Genomic DNA, 22,680 nt, shown 5'->3' on the forward strand with positions numbered 1-22,680 from the left:
CCACTGTCCCCTCTTATCTTTTCCAAAACCTCTAAAGGGGTCAGAAAAGGACACTGACTCCTGCTCGGAGGACACATAAATCTCCACCCTTCAAGTTCAGGTGCATTTTCACAAGTGTATGTGGCCAGTGCAGTTAAACAAACACTTGCTCACTGTGGATTGTGCTCTATTTTTAAAAAAGATTTATTATTTTTGCACAGAAGAACTGGGATGCCTGCCAGGGTGTGGGGACTAAGAGGATTCACCAGAGACAAAGTGGGGAGTAAAGCCAGTGGATCTACTGAAATCTACTGCTGAGGGGAGCAGCGGGCAGGACAAGAGAGGCCTGCTGTGCCAACACTCTCTTTAGAAATTCTCCACTCAGGGTTTGGTGACACAGCACCAGAGGTCGCCACTCAACTCTCTTTTTCCTTCTGTCTCTGCTTCCACCCTTGGCCCCTAAGGTTCTATCTATGGGCCACTTCTTCCTTCCCAAGTTGATTTCAATCACTCCCCAACCAACCTGAACTTGCCTCTTAAGAAACAACATTCAAATTTTATCTCTAGCCAACACTCGGAGCTAAAGCTCAAAACTTAATATCCAAATACCTGACCTGTCTTTCCAGATATCTGTCATTACTTCACACACCACATACTGCAAACTAAATTAATCTTACCCCTTAGAGCAACCTTCTCCTGCCGTGCTTATTAACATCGCCGTTCTTCCTCTCAGTTATTAAGGATAGACACCTGAGTCATGCTCACAGCCTTCCTTCCTTTCCTGCCTCCCACTCTCTTAGCGGCCAAGGCCTATCCTGTTTATCACCTGTCTTGCCTCTTAACTGTGCCTTTTCCCAGTCCAGCCCCTCATGACTTCTGCCCTGGGCTATAAGAGCCTTTAATCTTTCCATCACTCTTTCAGTCTCAATTGCACAGGGCTGCTTCTCCCGCTCCTGCTCAGTGCTGACCTTTCCTCACAGAACTCCTTAGCTGTCACCTTCTTTGGGACACTTCTGACTCTCCTCCCATCCCACAGGGTTTTCCTCTCCTTGAAGTCCCCCACTCAGCACGGCACCTGTTACACCACTTTCTTGACCTTTTATCACTGCCACTGATTTTTTTTTTAATGGAATACATAGATGGTAGTGTATCTGAAAGATTATTCACAATACGAGGCACTCTAGAAATTATACTCAACTCTTTACTCCTAATACCCCCTATATAGTATGGATGGGGAAAGAGGGTCACAATCAACTCAAGGGTGTACTATTGGAGGGCAAGGATAATGCTTTAGTTATCTTTGCATTCCCAGCACCTAAAACAACACCTGGTATGCAGATGAGCCTGAACCAGCATTTGTTGAAGATATGCTTACAGGAACAAGATAACCCCACACTCACACTCCTCTCTCTCTTGCTGCACACAGCCCCATCCCCAATATGCTGCTGGGGGCTGAGCTGTGCACAAGGGAGTAAGTGCCTGGCTCACAGACCTGAATTAGGAGGATTTCTCATGAGCTCTTCAAGCATGTGGATACAATACTTTTGTTTCAAAGCAGCTGAAGCCAGTTCCTAACTAAATACTTTCTAGACTTAAACTGCCACCCTTGACCGAAATCTAAAATCTGCAAGATATTTCAGTATCAGTCTACAGAAGAAAAGGCGAATAAATTATGACATATTGATGTTATGGAACAGTATTCATATTTTTAAAAAAGTGTTAGGTTCTATTTATATTCATCTGGAAAAAAATTTACACATGATAAGTTAAACACACAAAACACAACTTGCAGAGTAACACATACACTATAACTTTTAGAAACAAAAGAAGAAATGCCACAAACATGTACATGCAAGAACACACAAAGAAGAATAGATGCATGAATTTGTTAATAATACTTATTTTAGGGCAAGATCAAATGGAAATTATTTTCTTCACACCCCCTTCAAGCCCCTAACAGCCAAGTCAAACCAAACAGCCACTTGAGAACAGTACTCTGAGAGCCACTGAATGGGGGTGAGCATGGGACACCAACCTGTTGGGAGAAAAAGATGCCCTGAACGAATTCCAGAAACAGATTTTATGGACTCCATCCCCACTCCAGACCAAAAAGATCCAAGACACCAAGAACTACTAATCCCATAATGTCATCATCACTCAAGGGAGGATTGCTGGCATCTGAGGATGGAGTTAAGCAGCCGGGCTTGGTATATTACCAGACATGTGGTATATAACCAGACCTGTGGGCCTTGGAAGGGGGGGCGGTTCTTGGCTTTTCGAAGACTTTTAGTGGGCTATTGGGATTCCTGTTCAGCAGAACTGGTGCTGATGTCATGTTTTGAAGTTCAGGTTCACTCTGGGAAATGTTTCACCAGATCTCCCCTGTCAGCAGCCTGTGGCAAGTTCCCAAGCAAGTTTCTCCAAAAGACAGAGACTCAGTTATATTTAAAGAGCAGGTTTGTAAGGGAAAAAGACAGAGGCGTAAAGGGTATTTGCATAGGCACAAGCAGGCAGGAAAAGCTGCCGGAAAGGGACAGGTTTGCTGAGAGAGGCCTGCATGGTCGCAGGCAGGCGCCTCAGGAGAGCGGCCTCCGCAGAGGGAGGTCAGTGCAGAGAAGTCCCGCAGGTACAGGTCACCGGCAGCAAGGAGGCTATTGCCCTGCGGAGGGAGAGAGCGGGTGGAAAGAAGCACCTGCATAGGCACAGGTGAGCAGAGGACCGCTGCCCTGAGTCAGTGCAGAGACTGCCCTGATTTAGTCCTTTTCTCTTGGGGAGGGGACTCACCCCTTGGTGGAGGTGGACTGGCCTGTTTGCTGCTGATTTTGGATAACTGGATGGAATCTCACAATGGGCCCAGTCTATGTATCTTTTTTTTTTTTTAATTTATTCATTTGTGCATACAGAACTGGGGTACAAGCCAAAGGTGCAGGGGCGGTGAGAGGCTTCACCAGAGTCAGAGTGAGGAGCAGAACAGGCAGATTGACAAAGTACATTGCAGGCAGGCCAGGAGAGGTCTGCCACGCCATGTGGATCACCTCTGGGGCAGGCGGGGGATCGAACTCATGCTGAAGTGGCCTCAGCCTCTTAGTGCTGTGCTTTAACCCGCTGCGCCACAAGGGAGGGCCCAGTCTGTATCTTTACCCACAGGTCTGTGTTTCTGATATTCCCTACCTTCCTGGAAAGGATCAGGGGCACCTTGACTGAAGGAAAGGCTTATTTCACTCTTATTTACTACTCTGTGGACCCCGTGTGGGAAAGAGGGAAGCTCATCTCTTGGTCCAAATGTATGAGACTAGATGAAAGTGAACTTTCTCCAGACCCTGAAGGTTGAAAGCCCTGTTACATAGTTTGTATAGTAAATAGGCCCTGGGCAAGTTGAGGACTTTAGGAACCTTGTTCATGGCTTTGTTACAGGGCAACCTCAGTAAGAAATCAGTTGCCTGATTGTGGGGTTTTCACCTATGCGTCTATTTACTATGCAAGCTATGTAACAGGCCTTTCAACCCTCATTCCACCTTCAGGGCCTGGGGAAAGTTCACTTTCAGCTAGTATCATATATTTGGACCAAGAGATGAGCCTCCCTCTTTCCCACAAGGGGTCCTCAGGGTAATAAGTAAGAGTGAAGTAAGCCTTTCCTTCAAGTTAGGTGCCTCTGATCCTTTCAAGGGAGGTATGTACACACACATATACAACCCTTATAAAGTGTATATGTAGATATTTAAATATATATTTGTATGTATGAATTAAATATACAAAATTGTAGACTATATACACATATTTATATACACATGTGTATATTTTTCAAACTGTTGTGTAATTTACAAGCAGTAAAATTTACCCTCCCAGTGTATAATTCTATGAGTTTTAGCTAGAGCCAGGGCATACATAGTCTTAAAACTATCACCACAACAGAGACAGAACATTTCATTCCCTCCAAATTTATTCAGACTTTGCAGTCAGCTCCTTCCCCACACCTAGCACTCCTGGTAATCACCAGTCTGTTTTCTGTCCATCTAGTATTTATTTTTCTGGAGTGATCTTTTGGGTCTAGCTGTTGGATTAGCAGCTTTTTTTTTTTTAAAGAAGTATTCCATTATTCGGACGTACCCCTCTTTGTTTACCCTATCGCCTGTTTAAGGACATTTTTTATCAATAAAGATTCAAGTTTCTGCTGGAGGTTGTGAACTTTCTCATAACGGTTAAGACGGCCTCTTTCACGTCCAGGCTTTCAGACAAGGGAAGGACGGCTCCTAACAAGACGCTAACGCATGCGGTGCAAGTGGGGTGAAAGGGGAAAAGCGAGCGACAGCAACCGGGTCCCAGCGGAGAGGGAGGAGTCGTCCTCATTCGGGCTCAAGTCTCGCTTCTCAGAGCAGGGCATTTCCCCCGAAAAGCCTTCTTTAACCCTGTGCTCAAACACAGCAGCTAATCAGCATGAGAGTCCGGAGCATAGCCCTTGTGCTTGGTAAACACACACACCCCACTCCACCCCGCGCATTTCAGGGACACACGCCACAAGTGAGCCATAAAGTGAATCCCAAGTGAGCAAGTGGTGGGTCGCTGCGGCGCTGGGACCCCAGCCCACTTACCTGCCTCGGGTCCATGGCGCTGCCTACTCATGTCCTCCCGCCCGCGGACGCGCGACCCTCCACCCGCTGCGGGGAGGGGTGCCCTTCGTGGGTGGGCTCCTCCCGGACCGCTCTGCGGCTGCCTCCCCGCGCTGGGGGCGCCTCTGGAGACCGGACTGGAAAAGCTACCGTCAGCAGGGCGAGCCGCGCCGTAGAAATGGCTCCAGCTCAATTTCACTTTCGTTTCCTCAGAAACACTTCCCGTTCTGAACGTTAGGCCGAGAGGTGGGGTTTGTGCAAACCAGCCCCAGCTGCCCGGGGTTCGCGCGGATCACAAATCTGATCCTCGCCTTGGGAGGGAACTGGGCTAGATACTTTCTTTAGGAGAAGAGCTGTAAGACTTTTCCTCACATGGCCCTCTCCAGGACACACAGAATAAAGCAAAAAGGAAAACAAAGAGCAATCTTGGGCTGTCAAAAATAAGGAGGTAGAGAGGGAGGGAAGGGAGACTTCAAAGGCCCCTGTGGTGGAGAAAGGCACTGGGATTTGGTAGTGGGAAGGGAAGCCCGAGTGAAGCTGTACTCCAGCACTTATTACATTTGCAAACGAGTGGTAAATCTGTAACATTTCATTAAAGAAAACAAAAACACTCTAGAAGCCTAGCACTGGAAGAAGAGCTGGAGGGCACTAGCTTGTCCTCCTCTCCTAGGGCCACAATAACCTGACCAAGAGTCTTAGAAGTGGGAGGGGGTGAGGAGGGAAGAGCAGACTTTAAAAGAATTTATGCATGTGATGGGAAACCCGAGGGGATTGCAACTGAGACGGAAAAATGCACAAAAACATGTAAAAATAAACTAATATAATAAAAAAATTATGCATAAAAAATTATGGGTACAGGCCCAGATGCGGAGGGTTGGGGGGGGTGAGAGGATTCACTAGAAACAAAGTGGGGGCAGCAGGCTCCAGGAGAGGTCTGCCACACCCTATGACCCTGTGAGTCACCCCCCTGGCCCGGTGGAACACCTGTTGCAGTGGCTGTGGTTTGCTTCATAGTGCTGCACTTGAGCCTCTGCACCAGCAGGGAGGACCTGGAGAGAGCACACCTTTAAATGGCCCCCCCTTCGCCCCAGGTGGTGGGTTATTGATTCATATTCCTAGAGTATTCTAGGGAGGGGATAACAGTAAAAAAGGAGCAAGATAATGTAAGAGCAAGTAAGCAAATTTAGATTTTACATCATAATACATCCCAAGGTCACCTACCACTCATCCATCTGAGCAGGGATTTAGTCCCTTTAACCCCTTGAAGTGCCAATTTTATGTCCTTAATCCAGACCAGTGTTACTTCCAAGTTACAGATGTGGAAACGGAGGCTGGTCCAGCGTCACACTGCTGCTAAATTCCAGGGCTGGTAAGTGAAAAGCTCACTCTCTACCACTCTGCACTTGCGTAGGTTACAACACTGCTTTCCAAAATAAATTCTGTTGTCTAGAGAGAAAAAAAAGTTCCCTGACAAACATATGTTTTTGTTCCATTTTGTTTAGGCTCTCTAGGAAAAGATTCTACAGACCAGTTTCAGTGCTCAACAGCTCCCTTTATGCCTTACTAGTGAGAAATAATTTCCCGTTTAACCTGTTTGTATTTCCACTGCTTATAAGCTTCACACTACAGCATTATCTCCAACAGACGCCTCTTTCCTTCTTCATTGCCCTCTCATTCTATTCACACAGTCACCCCAACTTTCGTGTCTCTAGTGTAGATTGTACTCTTTCTCCCTCAGTGCCTTTGCACAATCTATTCTGTGGCCTACACAGCACTTCCTCCACTGCTTCTAGTAAATAGTCTTTCAAGATTTGTTTCAAATTTTACCTCTTAGGAGAAACTTTGTCCTACCCTGGGTTGGGGTATGAATGCAATGTTTGCTTCCTTATTTTGTGCTTCTCTGTTACTCAACACTTCCTCACTACTAGAACACTTTCACCATATTCTGAAAAATGCCTCATTCAGTTATTTCACAGAACTTTACTAAGCACCTACTAGGTGCTACACATGCCACGAATAACAGCCCCGGGAGGCAGTATGCGCTTCAATCATCACAATGTTTTATATATATAGATATATTTATATATCTATATATATTAACATATACACACATATATATCCACACATATATACATATCCACACACACACACACACGCCTTAAAAGCTGTAAAGTGGCCCTCCCTGGTGGCGCAGCGGGTTAAAGCACAGCACTGAAAATCAAAAGCCTCTTCCGCATGAGTTCGATTCCCGCCTGCCCCGGAGGTGACCACATGGCGTGGCAGACCTCTCCTGACCCGCCCGCTGCTCCCCTCAGCAGTGTACTTCGTCGATCTGCCTGTTCTGCTCCCCGCTCTGTCTCTGGTGAAGCCTCTCGCCGCCCCCGAGCCTCTGGCCTGTATCCCAATTCTGTATGCACAAATAAATAAATCTTTAAAAAAAAAAAAAAACTGATGGTCCAGAATCCAGATCTACATACCTACAATAGATTTAAAAAAAAAAAAAAAAAGCTGTAAAGTAAAAGTTCCTCAGCACAGGAAACATAGTGACCCTACAGAATGACCTTCAGAGAGTTGGTTAGTTTACTGAAAATAAACCATTTAGTAGAAAAAAAGTGGGCAAAACAGAGCATGGAACTTCCCAAGAGGAAATTTTAACATATCAGTTGAGAGGCTCTCCCTGATGGTGCAACAGGTTAAAGCGCAGCACTATGAAGCTATCCGCAGCCACTAAAACACCAGCTGACCCACATGGCACCGCAGACCTCTCCTGTCTCTTCTGCTGCTCCCCTCAGCAATGTACTTCGTCGATCTGCCTGTTATGGTCCCCAGTCTGTTATGGTCCCCAGTTCTGTGTGCCTCTCACTCCCACACAGAACTGAGGTACCCTAGTTCTTTATGCATAAATAAATAAATCATTAAAAAATATATCAGTAAACATATAAAATAGTGCTCAAACTCATCTGGGACAGTGAGTTACTGTCCATTCACCAAAGAGATCAAACCAGGTAGGAACAAGCATAGAGCAGCTCCCAGTCATCAAAGAAAACCAGTTTCTCCTTATCTAGGAAAGGCATGAATATACAGTGACAGTTCAGCAACTCCATGCTCAAACCTGGATATTATTCTTAAGTTTCAAAAGTGGAAACAACCCAAATACCTACTGTAGTGGTATCATTGCTAAATTTATAAACCCAAGCTTCCATTCCTTGCCCAACAGGATAAAGGGAGTAGGTGGGACTGCCCTGGGAAGCTGGAAATTAAGCTGATGATCCTTTATGTTAATTCAGATCATCAGTCGGGACACACCCCAATCTAGTCACTCCACAGTCAATGATGCCTGGAGTATAAGGACAGCCTCGGGGCCCTCACTTAATAAATCTGCCTATTCTGTTCTCCACTCAATCTCCAGTGAATTCCTTCATTCCTGCCTACACCTGATTCTTGTCCATGACCTCTACTAAGTAGAAATGAACGGTGTGTATGTCTCTGTCGGAGTATTACTCAGCAACAGTGAAAGAACCATAACCGCATAAACAGGTGGGTAGTTATTTAACATGGTATTGAGTGCAAGAAGCCATATAAACAAGGTGTATCTCTACTTACAAAAAGCCCCAAACCCAGCAAAATTATAGTTAAGGATTACAGTAAGAATTATTTATTTATTTGTGCATACAGAACTGGGGTACAGGCGAGAGGCTTCACCAGAGACAGAGTGGGGAACAGAACAGGCAGATCGACGAAGTACACTGCTGAGGGGAGCAGCAGGCGGGTCAGGAGAGGTCTGCCACGCCATGTGGTCACTTCCGGGGCAGGCGGGAATCGAACTCATGCGAAAGCGGCTTTAGCTTCTCAGTTCTGTGCTTTAACCCGCTGCGCCACCAGGGAGGGCCAGGGCAACTTCTTAAGGGAAGAGGAGGGGAGCTGATTGGGGAGGAATATCTTGAGAGATGGTGATGCTTTAGTTCTTGATTTGGAGGGTGATTATATGTTTGCTTTACTAATTTATTAAGTTATACACTTACGCTTCTATATTCCATAATTTTAATGATTAAAAACAAGAACCCTTTTGCATTAATTCTAATCTATCCTCCAACATGCTACATTCCATTTAAGTAAAATGTACTATCTTACCTCTGTTTTCTTGCCTCTAGCTAAAGAGTAATTGCCTTGAATGCTCATTAAGAATGGTGCATAGGAGGTGCCTCCCTGGTGGTGCAAGGGGGTAAAGCACAGCAATGTGAAGCTATCCCCAGCCACTCCTGCAACAGTTCAACCTAGGGACCTGACCCACATGGCGCAGCAGACCTCTCCTGTTTCACCTGCTGCTCCCCTCAGCAGTGTGTTTCAGTCACTGCCTGTTCAGCTCTCCGCTCCGTCTCTAGTGACTCCTCTCACCCCAACCCCACACCTCTGACCTGTACCCCAGTTGTTGTATGCATAAATAAATAAAATCTTAAAAAAAAAAAAGTGGCCCAGAAAAGCCTTGATCACAACTACCTTGCAGGGAAGGCTGTACTGCTATGGCCTCCATCTAGCATAGGAGCTGGTAGTGAAGCAAGGAGAAATTTGTTTCCTAAACACAGGGTCAGTTATTCCTTGCAAGGACAACAACTGCTCTTGATATTTAATCTTTGCACCTCAAGTAACAGCTGACGGTCTTATTAAAAAACTTATATCTTCTGAGTAATTGTTTTGGCTCCCAGAGTTGTGAGGTGATGACATAAATCTTTCTGCAGGTCTATTGCAGGGACTTGGAGAGTTGGAGAAAGATCTATAACCAAAAGTAACAAGTTGGTTGCAGAAAATACAGTCAAAATTACCCCTGATCTTCTACTGTGACTTAGGAGTTTCCCTCTACAAAAATCACCAGAAATCCACGGGCATTCTTCCCAGCCTCAGAGTGCCCACCCCCAAGTCTACTGCCCAGCTGTGAAGTAGCCCCAAGCCAAGTCTACTGCCCAGCTGTGAAGTAGCCCCAAGTGCATATCTCCCTTGTCCATACCACCTGGAGCTACTTACTAACAACCATCTAACTAAATGATTAAGAGTTACGATCTAAAATTAGGAATGTGTATATACATACATATATATATATAAACCCTCCTTCAGTATTCGGGGAGCCTGGCTTCTACACAGCGGCAAGTTCCAGCTCCCTCTGTGGTCCAGGGCCCAGGTTTCTCTAGGATGCTTATCATTTGGGTTACTGAGCTGGCTTTAGTTTCCCATGCCTGCTATTCTTGTTTGTTTTTTTTAAACTAAAGTAATTGTCAGCTTGATTTTATAAAACCAAACTGTCAGACTGGTTTTATAATGACTTGCCTTGTTGTGGATCTTCTGCTTAACCTTACTACATGCAGAGATACAGACTTCCAGATTTTACTGTACATATGGGCTACACTACATTGGATCATCTATCTACCTACCATAAAGAAAATGTCTGCAAACCCTTTCAATATTTGCTCAGACAAAAGTGCAACAGAAATGCACTGCCTGTGAACTCATGCTACTCAACTTGCAACATCTGACAAAAATGTAATACACTACTGAGTTATTGTTAGCATTAGGGCATTATTTTAGAATAGCATAGGCAGAATAATAACAAAATAAACAATTAATAGAGTTGCTAACACAAATTAATTGCTCTCCTTTTTTGGATCTTGTTTCTCTTCAGTTCTTTATCATTGACTTTTTTCATTCTGCTGAAATAGCTACTGCCACATCGATATCATTTTCAAAATTGTCAGGGCCTTCCCAAAATAACCTAAACTTGCTTTGCTAACCTGTAATGCTTTCTGTAAACAGACTAGCAAGCCCGACTGGCTAAGCTGTGGTCTACAGCTGTATTTACAGTAACATACAGACTTGATGTTATTGATTAGACTGGTCTGTGAAGTTATAGGAAAGCAAGGGATATCTCAGGTTCCTCCAGAAGAAATAGATGTCTCCAAAAGTGGCTGTGTGCCCAATCAAGTTATTCAAATGGAAGAAAAGCACTATCTTGTCCATTATTGATAGGTGTCCAATAGTGTGATGGTCGCTATTATCATATTAAATATGTACTATCAGTAATAATGCCTCATATAAGACATAGCTGTTTAAAATCTCACATGACGATACTATAGAACTGATTTTGTAACTGGGGCCCTGCAGTGCGGAATGCAGGCAAGACTGGGTTTTTCCACTGCTGTGTAAGCAGCAGGAACTGTTACTAAAACATGGTGGGTTTACCCACCCACACCAAAAGTTGCTGCCTGTGGGCAATCCCTCCCTCAGGTGTCAGGGTTAAATAGTCCAATCAGGAGGCATCAAGTAAGGTGGCTTAATAGCGAATATAAGGCAGTAAGTAGCCAGCCTGGGGTCCTGCCACCACACTACTCCCCACATGCCCCTAAATCCCTGACTCCCGAAGCCTTGTCTGTCTCAGAAAGGTTCCCAGCAGCCAACCTCCGAAAAGAGCAGCAGAAAAGTCTTGGCAGCAGCCAGCAGGCTGAACTTGCCTCCAGTCCTGTGGCTGCCACCACCTGGAAAGAGCCCTGAAGGCCCTGACCTGGTGTCCTCGAAGAGCTGTTTATCTGCTGGTCCCGCATCTCCTGGGTGCTGCTGCCTCCACTGCTATTTTGTCCGTTTGTCCCAACCTTCAGACTGTTGCTGCGGGCTGCTGCGGCGTCATCTCAGCCACCATGAACTGCATCTTGACCCACCACATGCCCCCTGCCATGCACAGCAGGTCTTCGGTTGCCAGACGGTGCCATCTTGGGTGAGGGCCTTTTGTTTGGGACTTCTGAACATTGTGGACACTAGGGAGAGAGCGCCCGCCTCTGTGGGACTAGTAGCTTTGCTCCCCCCCATTTGTTAAGCCCCATTATTGGCCCCTGGGGGGCCTTGCAATTTTGTGTGCAAGCACACACAATAACCTGTCCTCTGTTGGACGCCGTCCTTGGGTGATGGTAACACCCTGAGAGCCCTGTTTCAGTTTTATGCGTTAAGCCCTGGTTTCTTTAAACTGCCTCTACTTTGTTAGACTGGTCTGGCTTTAGTACCTGACTGACTTCTAGTTCAGCTCTAGCTAGCAGAGGTGCAGCTATTGGCTTACATTTGGGTTTTGCTTAATCAGGGTCCAAAGCTGGAGGAGAGAGGGTTCTCATTTTCTCTCCCCTTCCCTTCCATGTCTTAGCTAGGACCCAGCCTGTGAGTGGATGGATTCATATTCACCTTCCTGCGAGGGCACCATCTCCATCTTTAGAGAGTGTAGGAAGCAGAGGAGACATGTACAGTTCTGTCCAAGGCAGGCTTGATGGTAGCCTCTGCCCCTCAGACCTGCAGTGTTTCCTAGGAAGCAGGCCAGTCTCACCAAAAGCCAATTTGCAGTAAGTCAATTTGCTAAATGGCCAATTCCCTAAATAACCAATATGCTGACTTCTTCTTTGTTTAAGCTTTCTAGTCTTAACTGATGAGATTTTATTCTGTCTTTGTAATAGTATTAGAGAAAATACTCTCTCTCCCTGCTTAGGTGGTGCTGGAGACTGGGAAGAGGACTGGGAAAAAGCACAAGTGACTGAGATGAAGTTTTGTAGAACTGACTCTCTCGGTGCATGGATTCTCTGGAAATGGTTTTAGTCACTTCCAGATGTCTTCTTTTCAGCCTCCTAATTCTAAAGGTAATAAGGTTCCTAATGCATCTTTAAATGTTTTTACTTCAGCACTGAAAAGTTCACAAACATTTCCATTTATAACATAAGAAGGAGAAGGCCGAGTGAAGATGGGCAGAGGAAGTTTTGAAGACACTGGCCCTGACAACTGGCGAGGCGCAGCCACACTGCAACTGGATTCTCAGTGTCCTGGGGGCCACAGGGTATGCTGGCTTTTTTTTTTTGGCCTCTGTCCTGCCTGCAGACAACAGGCCCCTGGCCCTGTGCATGCAGCTGCTGGCTAGCACCAGCAACAGGCATTTCCCCACCCTGTTGCCCTGAGTGGGGCAGCAGGCCCCAGGATGCACTGCCTGCAGGCACTCTCAGGCTGCTTCAAAGCAGCCTGCAGAGGCAGTGAAGAGTGGCAGTGGTTTTCCCACCCAACAGCCCTGCCTAGTAGGGCTGTAGCAGCAAGGTCACCCTGCCCAGAGCAGAGCAGCTCTGGGGCTTCAGCAGGGGAGGCCACCCTAAGCCCCTTGGCTCCTGGTCAGGGCCATGGGGAGGAGCCTTGGACCCCATGGGGCAGCTCTGTTACTATGGTTCCCTAGAGCTCAAGTAGAGAGGCCCAGAGAGTGCCAGACCAATATGGTGAGCTCCTAGCAGCACCATGCCCTGCTCTTGCTGGAACACATGTATCAATACTGCTGCAGCGCCCCCTGAATTGTTAAACCCAGCTCCACTGAGGACAGCTGAGTATAGTGTGACTCTGGCTTCCTTGAGGCCTGCTCTGGCCACAGCCCTCCTGATCTCAGTGCATGCTGGGTCTAGGAAGGGACTGAGCTTATCCTTCTTAAATGTGGTGCCAAGAGCTGCTCTGCTGCCCGCCGTGACTATGCAAGCACCTCTGTCATTTCAAACTGCAAAAAACAAAAACCAACCAACCAAACAAACAAACAAAACCAATCTGGGGCAAGCTGTCATTTAAACCTTGAGCTCATTATGCAAACTGGAAAATGGGAGCAAACTGATTGGAGCTTAAAAGTACCTAACAGGGGCCCTCCCTGGTGGCGCAGCAGGTTAAAGCACAGCACTAAGAAGCTTTAGCCACTTCTGCATGAGTTCGATTCCCGCCTGCCCCGGAGGAGATCCTAGAGGAGATCCACATGGCGTGGCAGACCTCTCCTGACCCGCCCACTGCTCCCCTCAGCAGTGTACTTCATTTGTCTGTCTGTTCTGCTCCCCGCTCTGTCTCTGGTGAATCCGCTCACCCATCCCATCTCTGGCCTGTACCCCAGTTCTGTATGAATGAATAAATAAATCTTAAAAAAAAAAAAGTACCTAACAGGACTGAAAACAATGGTTCAGCCAAGCTTGTAGGGTGGGGACTCTGAAGAGGATATAAGCAGAGCATGCAGTCAAATTGCACTCATTCAGCAAATAGGCTCTGAGAAAGGATTCAGCAGATGGCCTCTGGAGAGAGAACATGGCAGTCAGTCTCCAAAGAAGCAGTGACCAGACGGTTGTGGCAGTTGGACAACTCAGAGACCCAGCTGCTGTACCCACCTCTGACACCACCTGAAAAAGAGCTCTGTCAGCCTGATCTTGCTCATAAGCTGTTGGCTACTGACTTAATGTCAGCAGCTTACAAAGAGTAGTAACACTGGTGTCTCCAACACCACCTCCTGGTAGCCAATGCAGACCAGCACTGCTGACTGGTAGCTAGCAAAGTGTTCCAGCCACCTTTGAGAGCTGTCCATCATTTGATTGTCCAGCACTGGGAGGCCGTCGAGTCCACTGCTATCTGGCCCAGTGGGCTGGTGCTATCCAGTCTGAAGGCCAGACCGTCGCTGCAGGCTGCTATGACATCAACTCAGCAGCCACGCTGGTGAGCACCTCTAGGTACCACTAGGAGTTGGACCTTGACCCAGCCCTTATGGTGTGCCAGCAGCTCTAGATCCTTGTCTAAGGGACAGGGCCATCTTGCATGAGTGGCCTTTGTTTGGGACTACTAGACACTGCGCACACTCCGAGGAGAGACAGCGGCCCTTGAGGACTCAAAAGCTCATACCGCAGCACATGGGTAAGAACCCACAGACAGTGATTTGATTCCCTTGTTGGCGCTAGTTTAAATACTGTTGTAACATATCAAGCAGAGCCAGAAGCTGGAAGAAGCACGAACCCATTCTCTTATGGCCTTGGGTGGGGGGAGGCACTGCCCTATAGTAACCCAATTTTGCTCCAGTGACACTGATTTCAGAAATGTTGGTCTCCAGAATGGCGAAAGAATAGATTTCTGTTGTTCAACACCACTAAATTTGTGGCAACTTGTTACTGCAGTTGTAGGAAACTTTTATCTTGGTGGATGGTAAGAACCAGAGATTCATGACTCAGGGAGTGTCCCATCTAGCAAACAGAGACACTGCATGGAATAACCTATTTAAAAGAAAAACAGATTATTTAAAAATGGTAATATCATAACCTTAGTTGGTCTAAGAAAATGGAAAATCTCTTAGAATCAATATTAGTTAAGGAACATTGCTGGATATAAGATAATATACTAAATACAATAACTTCCTTACATGTAGCAGAAAAACACTATCTCCATAAGAGCAAGTAATTTTTTTTTTAAAAGAGAACCCTCTAGGGATAATCTGAAGAAACGTGAAGAGCCTAAATGTGAAAATGTACAGAGCTCTCCTAAGGAATGTATGTCTTAAGTAGAGGATACACCAGCCCCAAAAGAGGTGGCTGAATAGTTTATGAATGCCAACCAGTGCCAAATTCAATAACAATTTACTGCAAATTCTAATGTAGTTAGGAGGCAGTGGGGAGCAGATATATCTGATAAAATGATTAATCTAAATTTCAAGCCTAAGAATGTCCAAAATATTTATTTTAAAAGATAGCTACACTAATCAAATTAAATCACATTTTCCCAAACAGAACCTAGTGTGTATACAAATCCATTGCACTGGAGGCAGCCAAAAGCAGCAGTGAGGATAAGGGCTAGTGGATCGATGAAGCTGAGCCAACTGCCTTTCAGAGGAAATAACTTAGAATGTTGCTGTACGTTAATAAACTAAAATAAATCACAAATGGATTAAAGGATTATTTCTAAAATATTTAAAAAACACTAAAAAACTAAGTCAGTATGTATAACTTGTTCTGTTGGACTACAATGGAAGACATCACAAAAGGAGAACATCTGTTCACTGCAGATAAATTTCTGTGTTTCAAAAAAGGCAACATAACATTTGAAAATGTTCCCAGGAAAAAAAATAAATGTTACTAAAAAAGATGAAAATAGACAGGGAATCACAGTCACAACACATATGCAAGAAAGTTAACACGTGTGTGTGCAGAAAGCCCTAGGAGTAGCACACGCCTTTGCAGTGCTCACATCAGCCAGCAGTCAGCCTTGCCCACCTCACAACCTAATTTTGAGGAAAGTACAGTATTTCCCAAGTCGCAGAAGAGGAAACTGAGGCAGACCTAAGTCTTCCAGGCTGCTGAAGACAACACAGCCAGAAACTGCCGTACCAGGATTCAGACCCAGGCATTTTGACTCAAGAGATGGTGCTCTTGCTGCCCTCCCTAGAGCTACAGTCGATGAAAATACAGAGAGGAAGTACAAACATCTGGAAAATAGTCAATCACATTAATAATTAAAGACATGATTTATGTTTTCATTCATTGAAATAGCAGTTAAAAAACAACTCATCTTGGACTCTAGGAATCCACTTTGGTCCCCTCCAAAATGTTCTCAAATATGATCACAGTCACTGCTGCCATCTTCCTTTACACCTGTAAGCAGCTACCCAGTGCTCTTAGGATAAAGGCCCACCCCAAGCCTACCCTGACAGACCTCTCAAAAGGCACCTTCCATCCTATTTGCCAATATCCACAGAGCATTCTTGCAGCATTTAGAAAGCCAAGTCACACTTTTTTTTTTTGCTTTACACCTATCCCTATGCCAGAGGTAGAGGGCATATAAAATTTCTAGTACCATAACCCGGAAGTTCTCACCATAATCCTTACTACCCACATTGGCATGATCATTGCACTAATCATGAGGTGTGTCAGAAGCAGCACAACCCCTGTACCCCCATGACCCATCACAGTGCCTTTGGTATAGAAGGTCAGTCTGTTAAACAATACATAATAATAATGACTGAGGAAAGAAAGAGAGGGGAGAAAAAGAAAAAATGCAGAGAAGCAAGTAATTTACTAACTGGTGCCAGATCTGAACTGATGGATTCAATTTTCTTACAAACCAATTAGACAATATGTATTCAACTCTTAAGTATGGCCATAAACTCAGTTAATAATCAGCATTATAATTAATGTGTCCTATCACCACATAATAATTTTTAGTAAATGCAATAAAAATAATAATAATCTACCTGAAGGAAGAGAACTTAAAATCTAGTATGGAAATTTACGTTTGCTATAGCGTTGCTTGTAATATTAACAAATTGAAAACAATCTTCATCTCCAAGATTGTATACAAGGTCAGATAGAGTTTGGTATAGTTGTAAGTCACATACACATTATATTTACAAAGAGTTAATGCCATCTAAGGTGTTTGGCTCATACTAGATAATAAGAACAGAAAATTGTAGATAGAGAACAACTGCTGCCTTGAAAAACATGCCTAAGTGGCAGGCAGCATGGCCATACTCTAGGACTTGGCCTGGCTCGCAGTGGCCTTATTCTGTTCACTTTCTTCTCAGAAGGCCAGGCTCCCTCCCCAGACCCGGGGGAAGGATGCTGATTAACACATTCAGAGATTGGACCTCTCTAATCAGAGATAAAAATCTGGGCAAAAAACAAAAACAAAAAGAAGTCTGTCATAGGCTTTCTGTGAGAAGGTTGCTTGTTTTAATGACACTCTGAGGATAGCAGAATGGAGATTAGCACTTGCTGAGATGTTAAATCAACCAAACCTGGAACTGACCCACCTGTGTCCAGCCCATACAGCAAAGGCACCAAAACACTAGTGATGGTGTCCAAGAGGTTGAGTTGCCAACTACTTTATTCGTTGTAACAGTTTTCTACAATTCTGAAATCTTTTTTTCTGATAATTACACATCTATCACCCCGAAATAGGAAAAAAAAATCAAGAATAAAAATGCAGTGATATAGTGAATGAGTCTTGTCCTTAAACAGCTCCCAGTCTCATACTGAAAACAGCCACGTAAATGTGACATGATAAACAATAAGATTCCATTTCATAGCCATGAGAACTTCTAGGGGAAAACACACACATACACACACACACACACACACACATTCTAATGATGGTGAGGATCTGCAGCAGTAAGAATACTCACATTCCGGTGATGGGAATGTAAAGGGATATAACCCTTTGGGAAAACAGCAGGTTCCCCAAACTAAACTTAAACATGTAACTACTCTAAGGTCCAGCAACTACAGACTTTGGTAGTTGAATGAAAAAGAATTAACAAGAAATGACCACAAAGACTTATCCAAGGATAAGAGAGAGAGAGGAGAGAAAGGGAGAGTTACTGAATGGGTACAGAGTTTCAGATCTGTAAGATGAAAAAGTTCCAGAGGTCTACTTCACAACCTGAATATATATAACACTACAGAAATGTACACTTAAAAAAGGTTAAAATGGTTTCATGTTATGTGATTTTTACCACAATAAAAAAAGAAAAAGAATATTCACAAAGCTTCATTCTTTCGAGTTCCAGACTGCAACATCCATCAACTGATGAGTGACCAACCAACATGGTAGCCCTCCTAAACAGGCCACCCTCGAGAGCTGCGTAAGTCCATCTATGTGCAGTGTGAGGCTGCGCAGAGCTAATCTGTGGTAACATCAGAACATGTTGGCACTAGGGGACAGCAGTGACTAGAAAGGGGCCTGAGGGAACTTTCTAAGGTGATGAAAATGTTTTATTTTCTTGATTTGGATGGAGATTAAATGGGAAAGTATATTTGCAAAAATTCATTGAATGGTACTGTTTATTGTATATAATTACATTTTAATTAAAAAAGTCTTAGAGAAACTGGAATAAAGGAACTGGAAGAGGCTAAATCCATCACCTTGGCTGCACACTGAGAAGCTGTTAGTGAAGTGAGAACACTCCGCAAACCAGATCAACGGTTGGTCACATTATGCTAAAAACATGAAAATTATACACAAACCTGGATCTCAGTTTTGTGGAGCAAGGTCGGATATCCTAACAGATTTTAAAAAAGAAAAATATAAGATGTAAGTATAAATAAATGTAAGCATCTTTATAACAAAATGGACTAATTTAAACTCATTTTATTTAAAACATTACACAATATTTTCATTAAATATCTTGTTAAAACCTGAAATGATACTTAACATTACCTCAGTAAAAAGCTAGAATACAGAAAGGAAAAAACATTTTTAAGCTTACAAGCAAAGGAAGAAATAAAAAAGGTCAAGACTTTACTACAGAAGAATGAAAAATTGGTTCTAGATGTTTATACTGATAAAGGCAGAATTAGATGGCAAAAAAATATCGGAAAAATATTCACAGCAGGTTTTTGGTTGATTTCTTACAACATATTCAGCCTCTGAAAGAAAATTTATATAATTTATTGAAGTAACTTTTAATAAATAAGTAGACAAAGTATTAGAAATTTTAAAAATGGAAATAAAAATGGTTAAAAAGATCTATGCAAAGAGAATTCAGACTTAGTGGTTACAAAACACGCCAATTAAAATGAGGCACCATTTTTCACTTAGTGAAGATTTCCCTTCTCATTAAAACATCCAGTGCTCGTGAGGGTGGGGCAAGGCGGCGGGCCGGGTGCTACAGTGCCTGCTGCGTTCAGTCTTCAGGAGGCCAGTCAGGGCCAGGCACGGTAAGAGGGCAGAGCGGCGGCTGGGGTGGCCTCAGTGTCTGCGGTCCGTGTAGGCTGAACGACAGCCCTCTCATTTCGAGCCTCTTATTTGTTTGAGACTTCCTTTTTTGTGTGTTCAAATAGGCAACAAAAGTGGGGCGTGTGAGGGTGGGTATAACAAGGATAGGGTTCCTGACGTTGAGGCACAAGGAGGGCCAGAGGATGGAGGAGCTGGGTGGGGGCCTTCAGGTGGGGGTTGGACCCTTTCTGTGAAAGTTCTGGAGCTCAACATGTGAACAGCGTTGCCCAAAGCCAAACCAAATGGGCTCTGGCTGTCCGTCCCCCATCCAGCTCTGCAAAGATCCCCATTCCTTTGGCAGCTTTGCCCTGGGGAGCAGTGACAAATGCAGCAGAAGCACCTTGAAGTCAGATACAGAAAAGGCAAGGCGCAGGTGGGGCATTTAGGACATTATTGCATTTAGGTGAAAACCAATCATGATGATAAGGTATGGTGGTAAAAAATAAGAAAAGGCCAGGAGGTTATACCAAGTTATTATAGCATTCTAGCTTTGGAGGCTGAGAGGAGCTAGAGGGTGGGGCCTCACTTCTTTTATACTTTTTTAATTGAGGTGTTTCTTTTTTAGCCTTTCTTAAGGGCTTTAGTATTTTAAAAGGGAAAAAATTTTTAAAAGTTCATAACCCTTAATCCTAAAACTCGAGTTAAAGAATAAGTTGTTATTTATTAAGGGCTTAGAACAGTGCCTGGCATGTTCTAAGTGCACAAGTAAATAAATGTTTTATTAAGTATTCTACGGAAAAGCACTCAAACTATGGGGGAAAGCCTTAGCAGATAATCTATCATAGTTCAGAAAGGCTTGAGGGGAGTGAAACAGCTTAAGGGGTGGAACTTCCAGGTGGCTTCTCCCTGGGGGCTGACCCTTGGCTTCTTCAGGTTCAGATGCACATGGCAGAGAGGTTCTGCTTCTCCGGGATGGACCCCACTACAGGAGTTTACGGGCATTTACAGTGGGAACTGTAACTACTATGCATGTTGGCTCCCTTATCAACACGACACAGCATTTTCTTCCTGTGGTCAGATTTTTATTCATTCGTTTAATAAATATTTAGTAAGCACATAAAGTGCCAGCACTAGACCCTAAAGATACAACAGTCAACAAAACACTGTTTCGCTCCCTCATTTCCATGAAGTTAATGTCCTGGTGAAAAGCAGGCAACAGAGAGAAGGGGCTACAAGGAAAAATAATTCCAGCTAGAGTAGAAGGTAAGGAACATAGGGCAAAGAGTCCTTTGTCCTCAAGGACTCTCAGTCTACATACTATAGTATATAACTGACCAGTAAACAGGCAATTATCAAACAGAACTCATATCCACAACAGGGATGTATTCTGGTGTCGATAGGAGCAGAGAAAAGGGGGACCTAACTCATTAATGGGGATTAAGGACAGTTTTTTGCCTCAATGTATTAAAAATAGATCTATCATTTGGTGCAGCAATCCACTCTTAGCTGTCTACAGGAACACAAAATCACTGATTTGAACAGGTACTCCTATGTTCACTGCAGTAATATTTACAATAGCCAACTTATGCAAACAACCTAAGTGCCCAATGACAAGAGCAGTGGATTAAGATGTGGTGTGTATACACAATGGGATACTCCCTCCGTTATGAATGAAATCTTGCCATTTGTGACAGTGTGAATAAAACTAGGGGGACTGTGCTAAGTGAAATAAAATAGAGGGAGAAAGATAAAATACTGGATGGTTTCACTCATCATTTGTAACATAAAGAAAAAAAAGGAACTGATAAAACTAAATCAAAACAAATCCTACAAACATGACTGCAGAATTGAGACTAGGTAACTAGAGGGGGAGGGAAACAGAGGTGGGAACAAGAGGGGAAAGGACCAATGCCTGCTGATGACTGATGTTGGGGGCGGTGTGGGAACTTACAAGTTAAGATGTATAAACCTATTCCCCCAAAATCATATACAGTTGTGGTAAGCCAAGGTGACTTCAATAAAGAAAAATAAAATAAGATAAAATAAAGCTATGCACATTAAAGGGGGGGAAAAACACACACCAGGAAGTCTACGGGAAGTAGAAGCATGACCTGAGTCTAGCAGGAAGTTAGCCAAATGAAGAAGTGGGGAAGCAGAACCAACACAGAATAGCTGATCCAAGAGCAGATGCAAGGCAATAGAGGGAGAGAGCACATGGTCTGTGCCGCAACAGGTTAACCACATGCTGTGGACAGACAAAACTAGGTGGATTCATTCCAGCTGGAAGCCTCTGAAAGGGCCTCAAAGTGGTAGAATACAAGGACACCTGTAAGTGCGTGTCGCGTGCCTACACACGTGCTGCAGTAATCACCTGTTGTTCTTACCTGCCCAGTACCTTCCCATTTTCCATATACTTACAGAAGTGCAGACAATGCCTTCATCCTATTGACCTTTCCCATCACAGTATCCCTAGCTCCTTCTCCATAGTGGTTAGTTTACAAGTCCAGAAGAGAGGTAGGCTTGAGGCTAGTCATCTTTTTTTTTTACTATGTGTAGAAAAATAAACAGAAAGAAGCAGAGAAAGACAGGGCCCACAGAGTTACATCATTACAGCCTCATGATCCAGTCATGCCGGAAACGCGTCACTGAACTACCAGTTAGTGATCAAATGTGGGGGGACCCTTTTTGCTTAAATTATTTTATATTGGATTTCTTTTATTTTCAACTAGACAAGTACTCACTCTTTTTGAGGGGCGGGAGAAAGCTTCACTGCGTGTACAGTGAAGATGGTCTTCAAGGGAAAGAGAGGACAGATGTCAGAAAGTCTCTTCCATTAGGTTTGATAAAGGTGGTAAAATAGCTTCAAGGTAGCTTCAGTAAAAGGTAGCTTCAAGGCTACCTTTAGGAGGTAGCAGAAATAAAAGATTCTTGGGTGGAGCAACTGAGGGAATCTGCAAGCTGCAGTCTATATGGATGGATTATATAAGTTGTGTGAGCTCTTAATAAGGCACTAAACAGCTTATAGGTATAGATAGCAACATATAAACAGTGGTTGTTTGTCAAATGGTTTTAAGTATTTCCAACAGAGAACCAATACAGAATAGCTGATCAAAAACAATATTATCTGTTTAAACCCCTTTCATCATTCCCACATTAATGAACATCAGTCATAGATCTTCCCCAAATATTTAATTCTGAGGCACATTTAATATGTGGAACTCTATTCCTGACATCGATCAGCCAATGTTCTCCAGAAAACTCAAGTCAAGCAGCTGTGACCCATTATGATCCAAGTCTCACACATATTATAGCAAAACAAACTACTGTATCTCAAGAGATCACAACAGAAGCCCAAAAGCTCTGATCCTGTTATTCACATATTTGAAAACTCTAATCGGTTGGTCACAGATAATAATGCCAATTGTAGTCTGAAACATAGCTTCAAATCTTTAAATCCATGAGCAGGAAGGACGCTCGTATTACACTTTATTATAGTATAAACAGCTAGAGTTAAGGCAATTTTTAGGTATTGAGCAATGGGTCTTCTGGCAGAAATAACATACCTCAAGACCTTTTCTTGTTTCTATAGTCACTTACCAAA

General features: G+C 43.9%; 1 protein-coding gene across 4 annotated transcripts in view; it reads right to left on the bottom strand.

Annotated features, from left to right (window-relative positions):
- The window catches only part of ADAR (adenosine deaminase, RNA-specific), a 47,202-nt gene that overhangs the window by 22,674 nt on the left and 1,848 nt on the right, over positions 1–22,680 (bottom strand). Inside the window, exon 1 of one of the 4 annotated variants that reach the window (XM_012733348.1) lies at positions 4,569–4,687. The exons of 1 other annotated variant lie outside the window; for it this stretch is intronic. In XM_012733348.1, the coding sequence (XP_012588802.1) occupies positions 4,569–4,583 (15 nt within the window). In that variant the 5' untranslated portion in view covers positions 4,584–4,687. Of the gene's footprint in view, positions 1–4,568; positions 4,688–22,680 lie in introns of those variants that run through there. 2 more of the 4 variants (XM_004693770.2, XM_012733349.1) reach the window with 2 other exon arrangements.

The sequence above is a fragment of the Condylura cristata genome, unplaced genomic scaffold (genome assembly GCF_000260355.1).
Source record: "Condylura cristata isolate star-nosed mole 26May11 unplaced genomic scaffold, ConCri1.0 scaffold00040, whole genome shotgun sequence".
In the NCBI taxonomy this organism is placed as follows: Eukaryota; Metazoa; Chordata; class Mammalia; order Eulipotyphla; family Talpidae; genus Condylura; species Condylura cristata.